The sequence below is a fragment of the Siphateles boraxobius genome, unplaced genomic scaffold (assembly GCF_051911475.1).
Source record: "Siphateles boraxobius isolate OS27281-9 unplaced genomic scaffold, OSU_SipBor_1 41, whole genome shotgun sequence".
NCBI lineage: Eukaryota > Metazoa > Chordata > Actinopteri > Cypriniformes > Leuciscidae > Siphateles > Siphateles boraxobius.
The window spans coordinates 3,051,508-3,068,011 of NW_027509042.1; the positions used below are offsets into that span (position 1 = coordinate 3,051,508).

General features: G+C 37.2%; 2 protein-coding genes across 4 annotated transcripts in view; one reads left to right on the top strand and one right to left on the bottom strand.

Moving 5' to 3' along the window:
* gnb1b (guanine nucleotide binding protein (G protein), beta polypeptide 1b) overlaps positions 1-7,784 on the top strand; it is a 32,356-nt gene extending 24,572 nt beyond the window's left edge. For 2 of the 3 annotated variants that reach the window (XM_077197808.1, XM_077197809.1), the window contains exons 6-11: positions 2,487-2,649; positions 3,102-3,168; positions 3,775-3,976; positions 4,082-4,298; positions 4,690-4,832; positions 5,536-7,784. In XM_077197808.1, the coding sequence (XP_077053923.1) occupies positions 2,487-2,649; positions 3,102-3,168; positions 3,775-3,976; positions 4,082-4,298; positions 4,690-4,796 (756 nt within the window). In that variant the 3' untranslated portion in view covers positions 4,797-4,832; positions 5,536-7,784. The remainder of the gene's footprint in view (positions 1-2,486; positions 2,650-3,101; positions 3,169-3,774; positions 3,977-4,081; positions 4,299-4,689; positions 4,833-5,535) is intronic. The other variant, XM_077197810.1, reaches the window with a different exon arrangement.
* A 3,607-nt stretch (positions 7,785-11,391) lies between these two features.
* Positions 11,392-15,618, bottom strand: cysltr3 (cysteinyl leukotriene receptor 3). Its single transcript, XM_077197776.1, has 2 exons — positions 15,369-15,618; positions 11,392-13,623 (listed from the first exon to the last, which is right to left on the bottom strand). Exons 1-2 carry the CDS (start codon positions 15,379-15,381, stop codon positions 12,386-12,388), a joined length of 1,251 nt encoding a protein of 416 aa, XP_077053891.1. The 5' UTR covers positions 15,382-15,618; the 3' UTR covers positions 11,392-12,385.
* Positions 15,619-16,504: the final 886 nt, after the last annotated feature.

The following is a 16,504-nucleotide window of genomic DNA, read 5'->3' on the forward strand; positions in this document are numbered from 1 at the left end:
GCTAAAACGGCAGTTATGGGGGCATCGACATAAAGAGCGTTTTTGAGCCTCTTAACAGACACAAAATGCAATTAAAATGTCTGTCCAACATGAACAGGGACCCTACATGTGAACAAGATGCGTTTAGCAACTTAGCCATTGTTTCAACTCACCTAAATAGTCTTTTAGACGGCAAGCTGTAGTCTCGCGCTGCAGTCCCGTGCTGTAGCCGGAAAAGGTAAACAATGTCCAGGTGGGAGGAGCGTTGATCATGTGCGACGAGTCTTCGTACATGGAACGGCATTTTTCTTCAAACGGCCCCGCTGTGTTGAGTGTGTGTAGTCATCCTTGTCAAAGTGTTCACTGCAAATGCGGTAATCTTTAGCGCGTAGTACTTCTACGGGAGTTAGCACATCAAGTTGAAATACAACTAGCCACAAACTGCAGAATCTCGAGGTCATGGAAAGGAAGACGATGAAAATATAAGCTCTTATATTTTCGCATTCTGTTGTCACAATTCGGAAAGGCACAAACACGAACCATTTCTTCTTCACTTGTAAGCAACTCTGATCTTAACTCGTCGCACATGATCAACGCTCCTCCCACCTGGACATTGTTTACCTTTTCCGGCTACAGCACGGGACTGCAGCGCGAGACTACAGCTTGCCGTCTAAAAGACTATTTAGGTGAGTTGAAACAATGGCTAAGTTGCTAAATGCATATTGTTCACATGTAGGGTCCCTGTTCATGTTGGACAGACATTTTAATTGCATTTTGTGTCTGTTAAGAGGCTCAAAAACGCTCTTTATGTCGATGCCCCCATAGCTGCCGTTTTAGCTGGGTGGGAGCTCTGGGCATTCGCGGTCGCAGCTCCGCGTAGCAAGCACCAATCCGGTTCGTTTTTTTTTCTAAAGGTCAGTACTCACAAAGGTCTAACGATCAAGATTAACTTAAAAATTGCCCGGAGTTCTCCTTTAATGTGTTTGATACATTTGATTATTAATGAACAGACAGCCTATATTAAGACCTATTGTCTTAATTGAATATTAATCTACTATATTGTTACACATCAGATGTTTTTCACCAACAGTTGATGTTTGCGTGAATACTCGCCAAGACTGATATTTTGAAGTACTGTAATTCTGTGTATATCGGGATTGCGCTCTGTCTGAGGCGTCTTTGTGCGCACGCTTCGAACGTCTCAGTGAGAGCGTGTAGATCATTTGAGTTTACCTCAGCATGAATTTGAAAATCACATTTCATTGGTTCATACTCATGCCATAGAGAATTCGCTATGAATATTCACAAAGTTTGAAATGCTGCGTTTTACAATGATACCAAACTTGTGCTGAGGGGAAGCGGCAGTCGTTGAGAAGCGAGCAGAGAAAAGCAGCAATGTTTCATGGACAAAGGAAAGGTACTCCTCTCAGAAAACGTACAAATAAAGATACTTTTAGATGTGTAATTGCTATTTAGAACATTGGGATCCCTAGACGTGGGCTTAATGAACTCTCATTTTTGTAAAAACGTCATATTCGACCAAAATTAAAATTTTTCACTTGTTTTGCCTTAATCAGCCTGTGCGCATTTAGACTCATTTTGCCAGCAGGGGTCATACATATACACACACACTAAAAAAAATGATTATTGACTTTTTATATCAGTACATTCCTATTTATGTTCCCTAATTAATTACCACAAACTAAGCATCACTATTATTTAAACTATTTAAAGGAGAGTTCACCACTAAATTAAAAATGTCATAATTTACGCACCCTCATGTTGTTCTAAATGAGAATTCGAGACTCAAATGAGGATTTTTAGAGATTTCTGTCCCTCCGTTGACCACTTTGACACTTCAAAACAATTCATGAAGAGATCGTAAAACTAATCCATATGAATTGAGCGGTTTAGTCCAAATTTTCTGAAGAGACTCAATCACTTTCTATGATGAACAGATTTAATTTAGGCTTTTATTTACTTATAAACTTTCATCAACTCACACATCAGTTGTGGTAAACGGAAGCTCAAGCATGTTCGCTTGACGCATCATCACGTTTGAGCTTCAGCAACCAATGAGGTTTGTTCTCATGCATCTAGCAAGTACGGTTGACCTTCTCAGATTTCATTAAAAATATCTTCATTCATGTGTAAATTATGACACAATTTTCATTTTTGGGTTAACTAACCCTTTAACTTTGTGCCTTGTGGTGCATATGTTGCAGGATGGAAACCTAAAATGCTCAAACACATTACCATGAGACAAATGCTAAATTTCACATTTGTTACAAAATGTGAAACAAATGAGTTTCACAGCTTTCACATATTCAAGCCTTTTAGTTTTGTAAAAGTCTAGTTCTTATAAATAGTGCAAATCTTGCTCTAACAGGAACTAATCAAGACACGGATGATGATCAGCTACTTGAAATGGTTTCTGCTACAGATTTGTACTACTTCCTGTCCTCTTCCATATGTCACTTCCTGAGCATTCATGTGTTGTTTTTCAGGTCCACGCCATTCCTCTGCGCTCCTCCTGGGTGATGACCTGTGCCTACGCTCCTTCAGGGAATTACGTTGCTTGTGGAGGCCTAGACAACATCTGCTCCATCTACAGCCTCAAGACTCGCGAGGGGAACGTACGCGTCAGCCGCGAGCTGGCCGGACACACAGGTAGAGGACGTCCTCCCGAAACACTTTCACACACTCCATTCTTGGCTCTTGTGAACGTACACCAGGTTTAATGTTTGGCAAAGCTGTAATTATGTAGTGAATCTGCATTGGTGTTTTTTGCACCCTTTTAAATAGATCTCATCTGATCGACCTTAATAAAAGAGCATCAGAGATTAAAAAATGCACTCATATTCGGTTCTGTCCGGGACATATTTCACCTCTAAATCAAAAGAAAAATATGAAAATATATTTTATTTAAATGAAACTGTTTTCTTGTCATGACATTTCAGCACGTTCTCTTCATATTTCAGTGTAATAAAGCAATTTCATCCTCCAAACAATGACATTCACAAATATTCTTTGGTTTTTAAGTGAAATATTATTTACTTCTCAATTTTGGGGTGAAACATTTGTTTGTTAGAGATGTGCATTAAACTTCCTCCTGTCTACAGGATACCTCTCTTGCTGCCGCTTCCTTGATGACAACCAGATTGTTACAAGTTCTGGCGACACCACCTGGTGAGTGTGAGGAACTGTATCCCAGCAGCCCACATCAGGAATTTTGGTATTAAGTTTAACAGGGATATTTTTACTTTTTTAAACAATTAAGTCAGGAGTCAGATTACTGTACATTTTAATCAACATATTTGAAATGATTCATTGACATTACCTAGGCTTTTTATTTATCATAATGTGCATGTTCTTTTACTGGTTTTATTGGTTATTTTTCTCCAATAAAAAAAAGTCATTTCTATAAAATCAACAGGAAGTAGGAAATAACAACATAATGGGGAGACAAGTAAATAAGTACTTTTTATTTTTAACCCAAGTTATAGTGTTCATTGAGCTCATTTTATTGTGCTCAAGAAGAATTTTTTTTAAATTATGGTGTATATATATATTTATTAGTTAGTGAAATAAAACTAACATTTGTGCTCATTTAGGTTATAGGTTAAATCTGTCTATTTTTGTCTATTTCTTATTTGATATATATTTATTTTTATCATTAGGTGTTTCAACTCTGAGCAATTTTGCAGTTAGATTCTACATGTGTTTTGATTTCTCAATTAGTATGAATCTTGATTTTGAAGCGTCTAAATGGGAATGTTGTGATCTGTCCTGCAGTGCTCTCTGGGACATAGAGACCGGTCAGCAGACGACCACGTTTGCGGGTCACACCGGTGACGTGATGAGCCTGTCTCTGGCTCCAGACACCAGGCTGTTCGTGTCAGGGGCCTGTGATGCCTCTGCTAAACTCTGGGACGTCCGTGAGGGCATGTGCAGACAGACCTTCACTGGCCACGAGTCGGACATCAACGCCATCTGTGTGAGTGCTGCTAGCAATAGATTAGGGCTTGATGCGCTACTCTTAGGAATTGGTGATGCAGTGCATGTGATTTTATACTGATGTGAGCTCACATTGCCCCTGCAGTTCTTCCCCAATGGCAACGCATTTGCCACCGGTTCTGACGACGCCACCTGCCGCCTGTTTGACCTGCGCGCCGACCAGGAGCTCATGGTCTACTCTCACGACAACATCATCTGTGGCATAACCTCCGTGGCCTTCTCCAAGAGCGGCCGCCTGTTGCTCGCCGGCTACGACGACTTCAACTGCAACGTGTGGGACACCCTCAAGGCCGACCGCGCTGGTGAGATTTGCGTGCACAAAAAACTACTATCAGTGGCATGTGGTCTAGTGACTGCCCTGAAAGCAAACAAACCACCGTTCACTCACACAATGGTGTTGTTTTGCATATGATACAGTGCTTGCTTGTTTACACGCCACATTGGTTTGCTTCTTTTGCATACGCCAACATGCACAGCACAAGCGGCTGTTGATAAACGGTCCACATTTTAAAGCCTTTATAATGTTCATATGTAACATCATCAAATCAGTTGAAAGTACCCGGGTATTTTAACGCATGCATACAAGCGAGACTTGAATCGCCATTCATACAAATGAGGCTCATTATCACTGTTGCGAAAAACGCTGTCTGGCACCCTCTCCATTGTGCTTTACTGACGTTTGGACTTTTTCAGGTGTGCTGGCCGGCCACGACAACAGAGTAAGCTGTCTGGGTGTAACCGATGATGGTATGGCAGTGGCTACTGGGTCTTGGGACAGCTTCCTCAAGATCTGGAACTGAACATGAAGGTGCTTTCAATACAACATGTCCAATACAGTAAGAATCAGCCTCTTCCAGCACAACCCAACGACAAACAAGAGCTACTCTGTGTGTTTTACATGTAAATGTGTCCTCGTTTCACCTCCTGCTATTTTTGGCAACACGTTAGTGAAGATCGGAGGAGAAATGTGTAATGCACCAACATTTTTTACAATGTTTTGCCATTTTAATTTGACAAACCAATTTGGCGCCATGTACAGTTGCTCTGGATGGGCAACTCCGGTCCTCGAGGGCCACTGTCCTGCAGAGTTTAGCTCCCACCCTGACAAAAATTATTGTTTAGTAATCCTGAATACATTGATTAGCTTGTTCAGGTGTGTTTAATTAGGGTTGGAGCTAAACTCTGCAGGACAGTGGCCCTCGAGGACCGGAGTTGCCCATCACTGCTCTAGACAAATAAAAGTTTCTGATATTTCTAAATGAATGAGTTTAGTTTCTTCATTTCTTAGATAAATTGTAAATTCTATATTTGTAATGGAAGATTATATAAATCTAAAAACATATTTATTTAGAAAGAAATCTCTAGATAACTAGTTTAGGTTCTCAGTTTAATTTTCTTGTTATATAATTGAAAATAATTAAATTTACATTTGCATATTTAATAAATCTTAAATATTATTTATATTGTAAGATGATATGAGGTTGTCATGATATGAATATCTGCTTCATGGTTGTCTTTTTCTCTTTCTTCTTTCCACAGATATCATTTAAACTCCAAAGTTGACTGGAAGACCATTCCAACTTTAGAATGTTAAATTTCACACCATCGTCAACAACAAAACACCTTATAAAACTGACTGACACCACCATGAAAAGAAATAAAACTTCTAAGGGAAAACAATGCCTTTCCTACACCAAGAAGAGCACAATTTGTTTTATCACCCAGCTTAAAAAAAAAAAAAAAAAAAAAATGAAGATTTCCTGTGGTATCAAATGAATAACTTGCATTCCCTCTCGGACCATTCTGTGTCACCCTGTAAGAGAAAACACAAAACACTATCATCCCACGCTTATGTATCATGTGTCTAGAAAGCAAATGTTGGAGTGTAATTGTACAAATTATTTAACTCTTATTTTTGTTCTCTCTTTTTTTTTTTTTGGTTCCTTTTATCTGATAGTTCCATCTTCTAGATCTTTTTCCCGCCTGTTTTTTCTGTTTAGATATGTTTCTGATTAGTAAAATCTTATTATAAAACCATGTGAAAACGACATGAAAGTCATGTAAAATGCTGAAACGACCAGGATGGAAGAGCAGCTTTTTTTGAAGATGCCAATCATGTGTTTTGTTATTTTCATGTGCACTAGGTGGAGGTTGTGTAGTTTTCATGAACGTGACTCGAGTGAGAGGAAAGCTTAATAATCATATTCTTGGGTGGCCCCAGACAGCGTTCACCTCTGATCTGTTCCGATTGTTAACGGTCGCTGGGCTACTGCCGATCTCTGGCGAATGAGAGCAGCCCTAGCTTTCCAAAACTGTAATCATGATCTGTGCATTAGTTATCTTTCAGTGTGAATCCTGGTCCTTGTCATTAAAGAAAAAAGAAAATGCCATAAAAATGCCATATCTCTTTTAAATACTTTGCCATTTCTGAGAGTCCGAGGTACTCGCTTCATTTATCTACGAATGGCCGTTGTAAATATGGGTATCCGACTTGCACGCGAATGCAGCATTATATCTTAGCTAATGTTTCTTTCCAGTCTCGTCACAGCTTTGTTTGCACAATAAAAACTTGACTAACGTTTTAAGCGTTAACTAACCAAGCACATGCCGTTAATCACATTGAATGCTAATTTTAATGTAGAAAATGCACAAAAAAAGTACAAAAAAACTGAAAAAACAAAAAATGCAATCCTCTCTTTCATTGGATTAAAAACCGTTCAAACTAACCCCTTAGCTTATCTTCTGATCTTACGTTTATACTTTTTTTCCTCGGTTACTTTGAGCTTTTGGCTTTACTTCCGAATTTTGGGATTGTTTTCGTTGGGGGGGTGGGGGACTTTTTGATAATTTTTTTTTCAGTGGTGTCGGGATCAGTATTCGGAAAAACAAAACCTTTTTCTTTTTTTTCTTTTAGCCCAGTTTCAGAGAGAGATATGAGATAGCCCTGTCTGTGCTTGGAAATACAGTTACTACTATGTGAATGAAATGTTGTACAAATCAATGTCTGAAAATAATGATAATTCTGAAATTTTTAAGTTAAGCGTTTTATTTCATCTGCCATGAATTAACGTAGTCGCATGCTGTAGAATTTGCTTAAACGGGCGCTGACGTCTTTAGGCCCACTTACCTCCACTGGGACGGCGAAACTGATGCGAAGCAGACATTTTGACCATTGAAACGTTGATTCCAAATGTTTTAGACATGCTGTGCATACATCCTTTACTTTCACTGGCAAAGCTATGCACCTGTGTGAGGAATCACGAGGGAGAACGACGACATGTATTTCCTGCAGACGATCTGTAAATCATGGCCATGCTTCCTGAAGTTATTCCAAATTAAACGACGTTTGAGACGCTCAAAACCTTAAGTGAGTTTTTCAGATATTTCGAAATCGAAACGTTCGATAGAAACTCTTTTGGCTTTTCTTTAAACGTTCTGAAATGGCATCTGACATGGCAGAGTCTTCTGTTCTTTTTCCACTGTAAACAGATGCACTTTCTTTAATAGTTGTGACATTTTTTATTGTTTTTTTCCTTTCTCTGCGATAATGTACAATAATTGTGATGTATTTGTGTGTGCTGCCACCAGTAAAGATTAATTGCAGTTCAATTAAAATGGATTCCCCTTATTTTCTCTCTTCATTAATAACCGTAGATCTCAGCACACCCTATCTCACCTTTTGTATTTAATTTCAGTCTGTCGGTGTACCACAGAAAGCTGGATGCAACATAGATACTATATTAAAATGTACTGTTATTTAAGATGTAATAAAACAAGTTTGAGATGTCTCTGATGTGCTGATGTTTTGCTAGAGAGTAACCGTAATTCAAGAGTGTTTTTCGACTGGGTTAGCAGTTCCTCGTTCTTCAGACATCCTGGTGAAAATGACACCATTCGTCATCTGATATTTGTTTCCAGTCTAATTGATGCATGCTTGTACTAGAAATTAGTTTAGCTATAGTGTTTTAACAACTTTTTCTCACCGGAAATCCCATCTTAAACGTTCTAGCCACATTTTGCTCTGAAATACTATAGTTGTTCTTAAATCGTTCATTTTATTCAGTGCAATTTCTATAAAATTATACTTGTATCCATTTTTTAAAAATATTTATCCAGTGCCTTGAACTTTTATTGCTCAAACAGTGTGGGAACCTTGGCTTTTGGTCAAGAACAGCCAAGAAAGTGTACTATTTAGACAAAAAAGAAAGTCAATTATTAAGTGAACATTAACCAATATCATGGCTGTATAAACAAAAATTGTTCCAATGTAAACAGTGTTTATTCCAACCAGAGTTTCTTTTCTGTACTTATTTGATTTGTTTGAAATGCTTTGAGTCTCCTTTTTTGGTAGCCTACTTAACCAGAAGAATTCATACTGGCCAATGACTCTGCAAGTGTCCATTAGAGTTCTTAGGAATTACGTTTCCAGATAAAACAGCTGTTGTGGAGGCTGATCATCTCAGCAGGAAAAATGGAGATGGATTGTATTAAATATATTATAAACTCTTGTAATCTGAGTCTTGATGTTGCACTTGAGACCACATAACATTAAGCCGTGGCTTTTTTCATAAAGGGATAGTTCAAATTGTTCCATTCTTCCTGTCACTAAAAGCCTGACATCTGCACATAAGGCCTACTCATCTAGACAAATCTATAATTGTCACCTAATCAAAGCTGATGAATAAATAACACTGTAATATTATTATAACTGACATTTTTGATAATAATAATTTTGCTAACACTAACATATATTGTAATATATTGTATTTGTAACATGTTCCAACTGTCCCCAGGCCCGGGGTCAGTTGCAACATCTGACTCCTTACATTCAAATGCATATTGTGAAAAATGTAGGTTATGTAATTATCTTTAAATGGTTTAGACTATTAACATACAGATGTAAGTTTATTGTAAAAACAATTGGTTTGTCTAATCCAAACCGTCTCTGAGTAACAGAGCCAAATGAAAAAAATGTGTTGCAACTGTACCCGGTCTCCCCTACGAGATTTCAACAAACTGCTCAGTGTTATTTCTTAATAGTCTAGTTTTTGACAGCACTTGGCTTTATCTTCAGGAAAAGCAGAAGATGTATTAGTTACATCTGCTCATTATGCAAATAATCTAACCAGCCAATCATGTGTCTGCAAATCGGTGCATAAAAGCATGCATCACAGACATGGTCAGAGGTTCGGGTATGTTTGAAACCGAACATCATTTTTGGGTAATTGTATAATTGTAGCATGATGCTATCATATCAACATGAGCTTTACGTGTTTCTCAATGCTGCATTTATTTCTTGTGCTTTTATTACCCAACATTTTTGGTGGTCGAGAATGTTTAGATGAGTTGAGATATGAACTGAAACGCGTGCCTCTCTCAGTCAGATATCTGTTTTCTCTTTCTTCTGTTTTGTTTTCTCCAAAAGGAAGTGATTTTAGTCCAATTATACCTTATCTTACAGATCGATTCCTGTTTCTTAAGAATGTAGGCCGATCCATCTGTCTGGAGGATGCCTCAGTTTAGCAAACTTCCTTTGGAAACAAACGAGTTTACAAGATGTTGTTAGAAATAAAATACCAGCTAATTACTTCCTATTCATTTACTTATAGTACATTAACGCATGCATACAAGAGAGACTTGAATCGCCATTAATATTATTAAAAAACAAATAGGGACGGTACGATAAAGGTTTCAAACGGTAGTATTCTGTATGGTTGTCGAACAGAGATTCAGACGAGTTAATGGCTCCTACTGAGGAATAAAATGCTAAGTGATAGTGTACAGATTTTTTTTAATAAAAATGCAGGCCTACACCATAAAAACAATATGATCAATAAGTTATGACAACATGTTTTTACATTGCTTTAACTCATCAAACTAAGTTGAGGAGATGTTGAAATGACTTAAACATTCAAGTTGATTGTACTTAAAAAATGAAGGCAGCAAGTTTTCTTTAAAACATTTTTATAGTGTACACAGTATATACTCCAGTAAGTAGTATACCAGTTTTTCAGCACTGGTAAGCTCAGTATCTGGTTAAAACAGTTGTTTTAGTTACTTAGTAAAACAAGACCAATAATTTAGCTTTTTGACTTTATTGAAACGGATTTCATTAATGACCTTCTTTTAATGCTTTACAAAGAGATTTTTTACAAGCAGTTTTCCAAATAGAAATGAAACAAACAATGAAAAGAATATAAAAATACTATAGTAATAATAATAATAATAATAGTAAAAAGAAATAAGACATTGAAAATGAGGTATTGTACAAAAGTATAGGGGTAAAACTTCTTTCGGATGCCTTCATGAAAGCACTGAGGTGGCTCTGATAATACTGGCCTAGTGCAACAGGAAAATAAATACAAAATGTTGTTCACAAATCAACAATGATATAATTTCTTCAAATGTGCCTATGAGATAATGTATGCTAAAAGACTGATTAACCTTATTATGTTGTTATTTAGAAGAATTCAGTGAAAATCCAAGTATAAATAAAGTATAAATAACACGCTCTTCTCATCTTCAATCATATTGACAGTTACAGTGAGCCAACAAATGTTCCTCTCAAATGGAGTTTAAATGTTCCTTTGAAGTCTTTGAAAATTCTAATTTTCGGAACTTATATAATCTAATGATACAATTAAGAATTTCTGATATGCAGATAAATGTTTCAAATACTGCAATCATTAGGAGAAACAACTTCTTTGAAAAAACAACTGCTTCCCAGCAATCTTGACTAAAACTGCAACTTTTTGGCTCAAATGGCTTTCCTAGCTTAGGAGTCGGTGTTCATAAAAAGTGAAATTTAGATTCAGTAAAAAGACACCATAGATTGGGGGATTTAGTCTTGGAAGAATATGATAAGAATTGTTTAAACTAATTAAGATTTCTGACGTTTGATAGCAGATTTTTGAACAGATATTGAGACAGCAGATTTCTAGTAGAGGCATGTGAGATGTCTATCTATCTGATAAGAAGAAGATTCAAAGTCTTAATTTAATCTCATTTGGGGATAAAAGGAAGATACTGAAGTTAAATCACTTGTGATTTTTCTTCCTGTGGGGAAAAATGTATTATGTGCCTTACATAATGTCCTTTTGCAACAATGAAAAGTACTTAACTATCAAATATCTTTTCAAACAGACTTTACAGGTTTGTGATTGAACTGAATATACAAATAAAAGTTCTTCACTGCCATTAAGATGTAGGCAGTCTTCCATTACTGTGTAAGTACTGTTTTTCTGTACTGTTCATTTATTATATTTATCTGGGGTTTGCTGTTTTATTGTTTTAGCAGAGTGAGTGTGGTCATTTTTAATGGCCACTTTTAAGGTCATATTAGCCATTTATGGAACTGTGTGTACAGATGTGTTTTATCTGTCTAACTTATTGATATTTATTTTAATTTGTGTAGGATAGTTGAAATGTCTGAATTTCTTTCTTCTGCTGAACACAAAGTAAGATCATTTAAAGGATGTTGGTAGCCAAACCGTTAATGGTCCTCGCTGTCTTCCACACTAGCATGAGGAAGCAAATACTATGGAAGTGAATGGGGTCTATCAACTGCCTGGATACCGACACTATTCACATCTTCAGCAGAACAAAGAAATTCATACAGGTTTGGAACAACATGAGGGTGAGTAAATGACTTAATTACAATTTTTGGTGAATTATCCCTTTAATCATCTTTTTATGTAGCCTATTTATTCAAATATATGGTGACGGGTTAATTATATTGAAAATGGTATGTTCCAATTAAGGTTGCTGTCACTAGTAGAAGGGAGAGCTAATGGACAGATTGAGTTTAGAGATGAACAAGATTTTTGTTAGCGCTGCTTGAGTGCGGTAAAACTCCAGCCTACATTTTTTATGAAGGAGAGTTGGTGCTGTTTTTAGTACGTAGCAACTCTGTTGTTTTCATCATGCTCTTAACACCTGTTTTTTTTATTGCTTCAGTGTTCGATCCTGGTGTGATTGCAACCGCTCTGTTTGCTATCACAGGCATCTGTGTTCCATGTTATTTAGTGTGTAAATTATTCTTTAGATTCTTAAAATGTTCTTTACACAGGTTTTTTGAAGTTCAATATGGCATTGTTATGAAAACCCCCTTCTGTGACCTTTATTTTTAAGAGTGTGCCTGGATGAGTCGAACAAGAACATGCATTCCTTGAATTTGATGTGAGTGCTTGGGATAAAAGCATCTGCCAAATGCATAAACAGTCAAAAAAAAAAAGAAAGAAAACAAAGACCCATTTTAGAGGTTGTGTGAGATTCACCTAGACTTATCTAATGCCCAACATCTTTAAACATTTTAGTCCCACAATTGAGAAGTGAAAGGGAAAAACAGAAATGCATTGAGTTTGCTTATAGATAACAACAATAGAGACACCTATTCTTCACACTCCGATTTCTTCCTCTGTTCTTTGCTACTGCAAATCATTATAGACTTTCCTTTGTCAGTCATCAATGCTTTTTTGCAGTCAGAATTTTTGAATTGCTTTTCAGGCACGCAGTCATCAGGATTCTTTTTGTCTGAGGAACATTGCAGACAGTCTTGGTTTACGGCAGTGAAGCTTTGGCGTCTTGTCTTCTGACAGGTTTCGGTTTGGCTCCGGCGTCGAAAAGACGAGTAGAAACCACTGTGATTGATCGAATTTTGCCTTACTTGAAGTGACGCTCTAAAGGCTGCCTTGCGGAAGGTCTCTCCCGCGAAGTAGTACAACAAGGGATTGAAGCAACTGTTGGATGCCGCCGTGCACAGCGAGATGACCAGAACTTTCAGGAGGTACTCTCTGACCTGGCAGTCCTTGCTTGAAACAACGGCATGAAGATGGACCGTGCGAATGATGTGATATGGTAGGAAACACAGCAGGAACGTGCTCAGGACAACCACGATCAAATACACAGAGCGTCGGCGGGTGATCTGCCTTTGCTCCCCGATTTTCCGCCCTGTGACGAGTTTGTAGAAGATGCACCCGTAGCAGATCAGTATTGTAATAAACGGAATGATAAATCCCAACGAAACCCCCACATAGTTCAAGATAAATATGCGCTTCCATGATGTGATGTTCCTGGGTTCAAAGCAGATAATCTTATCCTCCCGTTTAAAAGTACCTGACATGAGGAACGGCGTTGACAAGAAGGCCACAAATATCCAGATCGCAAGGCATGATAGACTGGCTCTCCGCACCGTAGCCAGGGTCTTGTGGCGTATGGGGTGAAGCACGGCTAAGTACCGTAGTACACTAAGGCCAGTAAGGAACAGTATGCTTGTGTACAGGTTCAAGTAAAAGGAAAATACACACCAGCGGCAAAACCAGTCTGGGAAGTCCCAATGACCGTCCCTAAAGTAGTAAACCAGGCGGAAGGGCAAAGTCAAGGAGAAGCTAGCATCTGAAATGGCCAAGTTAGTCATAAAAACCGTGTTGGCAGTCTTCCTAACGGTGAAACGCAGGAACACAATCAAAGCCACGAAGTTGCTGAAGAATCCAATAGGGAATACAACACTGTACGTGATAGTGTATGCCATATATTTGAAGTGTTCGCTTTCCCTATGTGTCTGGTTGACGCATGCATTTTCTTGGGTGGCGTTGAGCTGAAACGGAGTTTCCGATGTAAACGTGGGAGCTGGAGATAAAAAGAGAATGAGTTAGATATCAAACAATTGTGTTGCGAGCAGAAAAAGTGCAATCACGATAGGCTTTTTTTATAGGCAAATTATGCTGGCTTCTGTTAAAGGGGCATTCGGCAACTATTTCAGCTTAATAAAACCGTTTAGAAATAATTTGGATGGTTTAATAACCTGTTCTGGTGAGAATGGTGACTTTCCCCGCTCCCCCCAACGTTCCCAGGCAGAAAACTAACCTTGTAACATGAGGATTAGCGTCCCGGTAAGTTGGAAATAGGAAGTCTCGTGAGAAGCGAGAACGAGCGAGAAACACAAACTGCTTTACGACAATTCGAAATAAACACACACGCCGTCTTCATTGTGTGTGATGTATTACCCACCTCGGTAGACACAGCTCCACACGACAAAGTTGGCCGGCTCCGATAATAACAAATGCACATGAGCAGCGGTAGAAAGGGGGAGGAGGGGCCGCAAGTGAGTTTTCTAACGACATTGTTGTGAAATATACGCCTCACAGCTGTAGAGGGAACTCGTTGACAAAACATGCGACAACAAAAGTGAAAATCAGCGAAGAAATAGCTAGAGTTGCGATTTTATTCTGAATGGATGTGAGTCCAGTGAGGCCGCACCAAAAAGACTAAGCATCCTGATAACATGATAAAGAAATGACATAAGAAAGTGATTAATGGTCAAATGAAGGCATTGCTCAACAATAGCTTACTAAACCAGGAAATAGTGTTTTTATTTAAAACACAGGTTTAAAAACTCCCCTCAGTTTTCCGGGTTAAAAATTGATATTGCCATGGAGGTTTGATATACAGACAGCAGGGTTGTGTTTCTTAAACTGCTAAGTATAACATACTTTACTTTATCTATAACTATTTTAAACAAAACTTTTCTAGTCTTGTATAATTTTTATGCATGCCGTTTTATATTTAATAGTTTATATTCATATTTTATTTTAAAATATATATTTGAATACATTTGAATGAAGAAATAAATATTGAATGTTATGAAATGTTATTTGTCATGTCCTTATTATTTTTTAACTATAAACATCGTTATTTAATCAAGAAGCTTTTGTTTCCAGTGCTCCCATCCATAGTTCATATGCAAAACATATGCAAAAGAACATTCAGTGGGTAAAATGAAAACTGTTGCACACTAACAATATTCAAATGACAGCTGTATTCATAGACACCTGCAAAACAAAACATAAACCGTTTTCCTGCATAAAGAAAGGCATTGTTAATTATTAATATGCTCATAAATATGTTCTGGAAGTAACTAAACAAGTCTGGTTATGCTATTGTCAAAGTAAACGGACTAGACTTGTTGGCAAACTTGTTCCATGAGTTATTCCAAAGGTATTATCATGTTATTTACTTACCATGGTAATTCCTTACAAAAAAAGGTAATGTGAAGAGGATACCATACAGAGATAGATGATATTTCAGTATACCATGGTACTTAAATAGTATGTATATTAGGCTACTTGAAGGTAGTTCCAGGAATATCGTGGTACTACATAGTGCAAGTCCAAAATAAAGTTTTTCAACATATTCTTGGAGTGCCATGTCAAAAAGCTATCATTACATACAATTTCAAAAAAGGTATTCTTGGAATCCTGTAAATATACCATTATAAATTAATTTTAGAACTAGCTATATAGAATGCATTCACTGACATTAAAATGTAAAACTCTATATGACTCGTATAAGGCTGTGACTGGAGTTTTACTCACCTGTCATTCTCATTTGACCATCATTCTCCTCATCATCAGCGGACTGATGAATCCGTGTGAGTCAAGATTTATGTATTGAGAGCGATATGCAATTGCAAATAAATGTCAAATATGTTTCTCTCTCCGGAGTTTTAAGTGTCTGCTTCCTTTTAAAAAGTGCATGAAGAGTGCTGTCTATGTACTCGGGTGTCCAACCCGTAATTCCAGTGAAGCGTATTATCAGTCGTAATGCACGAAGTACACTAGACTCTCCAATAGTTGTCGCCTTGGTAAAATAATCGCTTGTTTTCAATGATTCATACGAACCGATTCGCACCGCGTATTCGACTGCAGAGATGTGAAACAAACTACACAGCATTTGACGCGATCTTTATATTACCTAATCGAAAGCATTGAGGGTATACAGCATAATTTCTGTAACACTAAGATGAACGTAAACTTTGACTTCTTTTGCATAGAGATTCAAAACAATGAGCGTAATGTTTTCTTGGTGAGTTCAAACGAATCGATTCGTTAGATTGAATCAGACTTCAGAAACTTCCTTAATTTTTCCAGAGAAACCACACCTCACACTTCAGGTGTTTTTTCTTCTTTGGCAGTATCTCTGAGCAGATGTGATATGCGTAGAAGCATAATTGCGCATTTCCCTTTACATGACAAAAAATTGGACATTTAAATAATTTTGTTATCACGTAGCCTAGGCTATAAGTTAAGAAAATAATTGAATTATCTTAAAGCACATTTTTTAAAAAAAATTCTTAATAAATATAAATATATTTCTGATAAAACATATTGTTGTTTGACTTGTTATGCAAAAAGCACCATAATGTCCAAAACATATTGTAGGCTATTTAAATAATTTTCTTACCAAAAATATATGTAACTAACAGCAAAAACGAGAAGAATAAATTCTATATGTTATAAATAATAATTTATATACTTCTAGTTTTTAAGTCAAAAAGCTTATCTTCTGATCAAACGTCACAGATGGACATTAGAGGAGTAACGTTAGCCTATGTTAGCCTAACGATCTTGATACAACCATCATCATATAGCATATGCCTATACTCACAACAAAAACGAGAATATAGGTCTATAGCCTATATATTATATATAATAAATTATGTACTTCTAGG